Here is a 5,675-nt window from a genome sequence, read left to right on the forward strand (position 1 = left end):
TATATATATATATATATATATATATATATATAACGAGACCTGGATCTGTTAATCATCCGCCACAAACTGTATCCGATCGTTTTACTTAGGTTGTTCGTATACAATTAACTGATGTTGTCCGGACCACCCAGAAAGAAAACAGTGATTGATTTTGTACGTTGAAAAGGCGGGACACGGGGGCCCATAATAGCGAAAGGGAGGGGGAATATCATTGGGCTTGGCCATATGCCATGTCCTTCTAGGTCTCTAATCAAACACCAGTCAACCTCTGTGTCCTAATCTGGTCATCGAAATGGCCCGAAGAGAGACAAGCTAACTGTCTGTTTCACGTCATTCCCCGACGTTGCTGTCTGACCTCCACGGCACATCTTCCATTCCAATCCGGCTACAGTGAACAGCACACGCCTTGGTAGCCGGTGCTGCGGGATTCTTAATACGTGGTCTGACCATTGAATCTGACGAAGAAAAGGCATATGCTGCAGTTCCGTTTCTTTGCTATTATGTAAAACACTTCTGTATTGCTTATGCGTTGCACTTGCCGAACTCGTGAAACGCTTCACAGGAAGTAATCATCAAACGAGGACAGCCGTTACAAACCCTCCGCATAGAAAAGGATAACGTCGCGCCGTCAGCATGTTGAAGAGCGCAGCTCTTGCCCATGGATGGTATTTGGCTTTGAATGAAGATGAGGCAGGTCACGAATTGTAGTTGTTCATCGGCAGGAGGCAGTGAAGTCAAAAATGCACATGTACTTTCTACTTAGGTGGTGGAAAACCTACTAGAACCGTTTGCATCAATGAAGGGTTGATCTAGATTCGACCTCATTGCTCCATCACCTCCTAACAAGACTAGATCATCTGCGCAGTCCAGATCAAACGCCCGTTAAAAGAGGGAGAATTTAACCATCAAAGATGGAAATGAAGCACAACGTAGAAATCAGGAATCTGACGGATGTCGCTTGGAACCAGGTAGGGTGACGGAATCTGATCATAGACTTGAACGCGATTCAATCCATCTTCGCGGTATCTAACATGCTAACGGGCTTGATGGACATCTATAATACACAAGTCACAGATCCACCCGGTCGAAGGCAGCCCAATTATCCAGAAAACGTTCCGATCACTGATACGCCTGGCGATGCGTCACCGTCTGACTGGCTGACACCTGGTCGGCATGGTCATCACTGTCGTGGAAGTCAGTTTCTTCTTTGTAGTACATGAATTTGTAAGCGAGTGTGAATCCAATTAGAATGAAAACTGTGAGGATCATCGAATTGATTCTCGAGTAATCTGTTCATTGACTTTTTGGAGATGGGAGCTACTGATGGTCATGTTCATAAAGCAGAAACTCACTTTGGTGTCCCGATCTTCGTACACACTTCGGTTGACCAGGCAAGCAGTATTTGGCCATCAATCTACGAGCTACGAAGGTAGTTTCTCTTCATAAAGATAATCTCCACCCCTAAGAGAACTAATGACGTCGCTTATTCCTTCGACCCTTAGGTTTCCAGAAGCAATCCAGGCATCCGCGTCATAGTTCCTGGCATTTATGATAAAGACAATAAGAGCTCAAATGTCCCGCCTAATGGCCTACTCATCTTGAAGGCATGTAATCGGCTTTCATCGGGTTCACGAATAGTTTCACTTAGACATGGTCTTTGAAAACCGATTGATGGGGTTAAACGGAATAAACGGTAACTGTTTTCAGTCAGTCATGTCATTTGAACCTCTTTCGCTTGTTGACTGCGACGAGCTTCTCACTCAGCAAACTCTCGGATGAATGACACTACATGACTTTTGTTTTTTCATTGTGATCCAAATATGGGGGGAATGGAACACCGAAGTCCCAGTAAACGATTGCTACCTGAAGATATGTATGGTGCATCCGTACAGTCGGGATATAAACAAACATTGAAGAGTAAGCTGTACGGTTCATTGGCGATCATCTGTAACCGGGTGTGTAGTTGTCCAACCTGAGTTATATGCCACAGGAATGCCCCCTTGGGACCTGGCTGTAACAGTCCAAACGCGTCAAGTATATCATCTAAGTTGACCTTTACGGAAGCCAATTGGCCCAAACCATGATGTATCTTCTGACCATATGTTCCGATAGGAGCAAGAGATAGCTCAGCGTTTGAGGGGTGAACCTACTGATCGGGATGTCCTGAGTTCGAACCCAAACAACCTTTTCGATTACTCCTAATCAGGTTGGACAATCTAACAGTAGCTCAGCCCTTACAAGTCCTGCAATTTGCGCAGCAGCCATGCACCGAAAGGGCGCAAAGGCTGAAGCATTTTATTTCGTTTTTTCTTCGCTGGTATTCTGGACGGAACCCGTTCACCGATAGCTAGTGGTAGCGTCAATCAGAGTCCTTTCCTGAGTGGTGAAGAATGGACGCCAATTTACATGACAATGTCTAAGATGTATGAAACCTAGGGCGGAGGAACAAAGCGGTCGGGGCTTGATCGGCCCAAAAGCTTGGAACATGAGGGCCACCATACGGGTTTCAACGGCCAACAGGTGAATTCTGGAATTGTTTACGCACAATCTTAACCGCGAGGCCCAGTGACGACGAGTGGAGTTCGCAATCTACTTGAAGCTGATAACCAGGGTTTAGTTCATACGTCTTTAAGAGAGAGACCATGTATCCAGGGTGTCCACAATGCACAAGGAGACATATGTCCACCGTGAGCAATCTATTGTCCAGTCATTGTTCTAAATCACGAACGAACTATGCTTCCGCCGGTGACTTCAAAACAAAGTTTAGCCAACTCTCCTAGATAGACAGCCGATGGCCCGTCAACTCGGTGAAAGGGTTGCACAATTCTGCCCATGCCATGAGAAGGAATCGAACACGCCCTTCCCAGCAGTACCAACATGAATAGAAGATACCTGGGGCGTGTACCAAGAGGATTATTTGGTGGCTGACAAACCAAGCACCTGCAGTACCCCTCCCAACTGTACTGGGGCATTGGAGGCTAACCCAGATCTGAGACTCGGACAGACTTTTCCAAACGAATGTACAGCGAAGGCTACCTCAGGGCTTATTTGGATCGTTGTTTAAGGTACCTGCGTACTTTCCATGATAAAAAATTCTGCTCCTTGATTGATGAAACTAACTGACGACCCACGACCGATTTCGACCAGTTTGGAGCTAATCGGGAAGACGTATTCGTCAGCATAAGCAAGGTGTTTGTTTGATTCTCATGGTACAATGCCATCTAGCGAATGATTGTTGAACGTCACATTTAATATCCAACTCATAGAAGACAACATTTTATGGTTTACGCCTGTCTGATAAGCTTCAAATATGGCGAAACTGGTGGTAGGCTGTCAACGGGTTTTTGTCAACCACATAACTAGCACATTATTGTCCATGTGATTTCCCAAAGGTTCACCTCACCGGAAACACGTGAAACTCCTGTCAGTAAGCTAACGTGAGCAACAACAGTCAAACAAATAACAAACGGCAGTACTTGGTTTCGAATCAACTAGTTCTTTCGGTGCATTGCTGCCAAGCCAGTTGTAGAAAGCAAGAGTCGAGATACTGTCAGGTTGCCCAGAACTATACAGGAGCAACTGAAAAACAAAGGATGGGTTCGATCCATGAACCTCTCCGCCAAAAATTGGACCTTTTAGCTCAAATTCACATCCAACTGTATGTGAAAGCCGCTCAGCGCACTCCAGTTCGGTTACGGACCGTCTAGGTTACTTTGACTACATTTCGCTTGTCAGTAAGCAATGTTCCGGATAGCTTAGCGATCAAAGCGGGGAACTTTTGCCCCGAAAATCCATTGTTCGAACCCCATGCTGGCTTCTCAGTTGCCCCTGTCTAGGCCTGAGTATTCTTCGTGTTTCACGGCAGCTATTCACAGAAAGCGTATCACAGTTGAGCGACTTACTCTTTATTCTAATTAATCTTAGTGAAACACTGAGCTATTGTGTCAATCTCAAACACCCATTCCCAAAGCCCTGAGGTAAATTTTAGATGGAAACGGAATCCTTCTGTAGAGGAAACAACTGCCTCGCTGGAAATAATGTGCCACGAGCGATCAGCACACAATCAGATCACTTTTGTAAACGGAGACCAAGGAAAAAGTGGAGTGTAAACTTAGACAAGATCCAAGTCAAAGTTTAAAAAATTTCCCTAACCGACAGAAAGACAGAAGCAACTTACCATCAATGTATGCACGGGTGAAAAATACTACAGTAACATCGTGATGACAATTTCCTTCCTAAAACAATGAATGTTAAAGCCAAAAGACCGAACGAGTTACCGGCCAGGCACGCAAAAATAACTTGGACAAAAACTTCAGTGCATTTTCGAAATACAGATCTCCATGTTCATCGAATAGCCACATTTCCTCGCTTAGTTGAATAAATATCTGAATTACTGAGGTGGCGGAGCGGAACACAATCTGTAAGTTGCAAGCTGATTTGAGAACAACCACACTTACTTTGGTTTCCGGACCAACGTAGCCGCAAGAATATACCTCGCCTTTCCGCCACAGCTCCCCAACCTGAACCCTGCAGCTAAATTTTAAAAAAAAGTTGAATCACTCGAAACTTACCTCATTTCATTATGTGCTATCTTTCTGTGAACCTGCAAGACTGTCCCGAGCTAGGTAAACATTGTAACAACCAAACTGAATACACGCTCTTACCAACTCCTGTGAAAAACGATACAAATCACTGCGGCTAAAATATTGATCCCGAAAGCACAACTCTACCAAATCCAAAGTAACAGACTTACATCAACCTGTAGCCGGGCCAAAGTGAAGAGACCTTACCTTCTTTTCGACTATCCGAATGCACACGTTTTTATGTGCCTGCAGCTTCAAAATGTTAGCGAGCGACTGTTCAATGCTGATAGTATCTGGAATCTAAGTTATTGGGAGTAGAAAACAATATACCTCGCCACTGGATATCCTCACGGAGAGCGGAAACGAGAAACAAAGCATGGTGTGCATCGCCCGGATGGTAAACTTCAATCACATCACCTGCTGACACACCAGGGGTATTCCGTGAACTCAGACGTACGTCATCTGCGGGTTACCAATGTTGGACTGAGAATGGTACCTGTCACAATCCCACGCGAATCATTGGATTGATGATACTGTAGCTTCAACCTCGGTGGTGTGTTCATAGTTCTAATTGGATCATGTCCGCCAAATGTAGAAAGCAATCGGAGTTATTTTTTCCGTAATATTCGGTTCTCCTTAGGCTAGTTGATGAAAGAATGGAAAAGATGAAGTTATTGCGAAGTTCTTGGCATAGATGAGTGATAACTACATACCACTGGGCAACACAGTCCTGCATGCACTTGAGTGGCTATTCTAGGTTTGAGTGACACACAGTGTCACACACGGTTTGAATTTCCGTTCAGCTGTAGTACCGCCGCCTTCGGGCGGAAGGAACACCTTATCATCCAAAACATCACACACACGCTGCACCGACTCTTTCCAAGTTGCACGGGTAAGACAATCACAATAATCGTACACCTTCATTGCCATATTAAATTGCAACTTATTACAAACGCGTCACATAATCAATAACAAAGGAACCGGTAAATAAACAGGCACTGTTTCGTTGCACACAGACCTTGCACTTGGTGTTAGGATTTATTTCAAACGGGAAATCGACTGCCTCCACGAAAGTATACATTTGACCAACCA

General features: G+C 44.8%; 1 protein-coding gene across 1 annotated transcript in view; it reads right to left on the reverse strand.

Moving 5' to 3' along the window:
• The window catches only part of T265_04798 (hypothetical protein), a gene marked incomplete at both ends in the record, with an annotated part of 102,209 nt that extends 97,063 nt beyond the window's left edge, over window positions 1–5,146 (reverse strand). Inside the window, 4 exons of the mRNA XM_009169636.1 lie at window positions 4,178–4,235; window positions 4,791–4,876; window positions 4,914–5,045; window positions 5,080–5,146. Of these exons, the coding sequence (XP_009167900.1) occupies window positions 4,178–4,235; window positions 4,791–4,876; window positions 4,914–5,045; window positions 5,080–5,146 (343 nt within the window). The remainder of the gene's footprint in view (window positions 1–4,177; window positions 4,236–4,790; window positions 4,877–4,913; window positions 5,046–5,079) is intronic.
• Between the last annotated feature and the right edge of the window lie 529 nt (window positions 5,147–5,675).

Source organism: Opisthorchis viverrini (assembly GCF_000715545.1).
Source record: "Opisthorchis viverrini unplaced genomic scaffold opera_v5_83, whole genome shotgun sequence".
NCBI classification, from domain to species: domain Eukaryota; kingdom Metazoa; phylum Platyhelminthes; class Trematoda; order Opisthorchiida; family Opisthorchiidae; genus Opisthorchis; species Opisthorchis viverrini.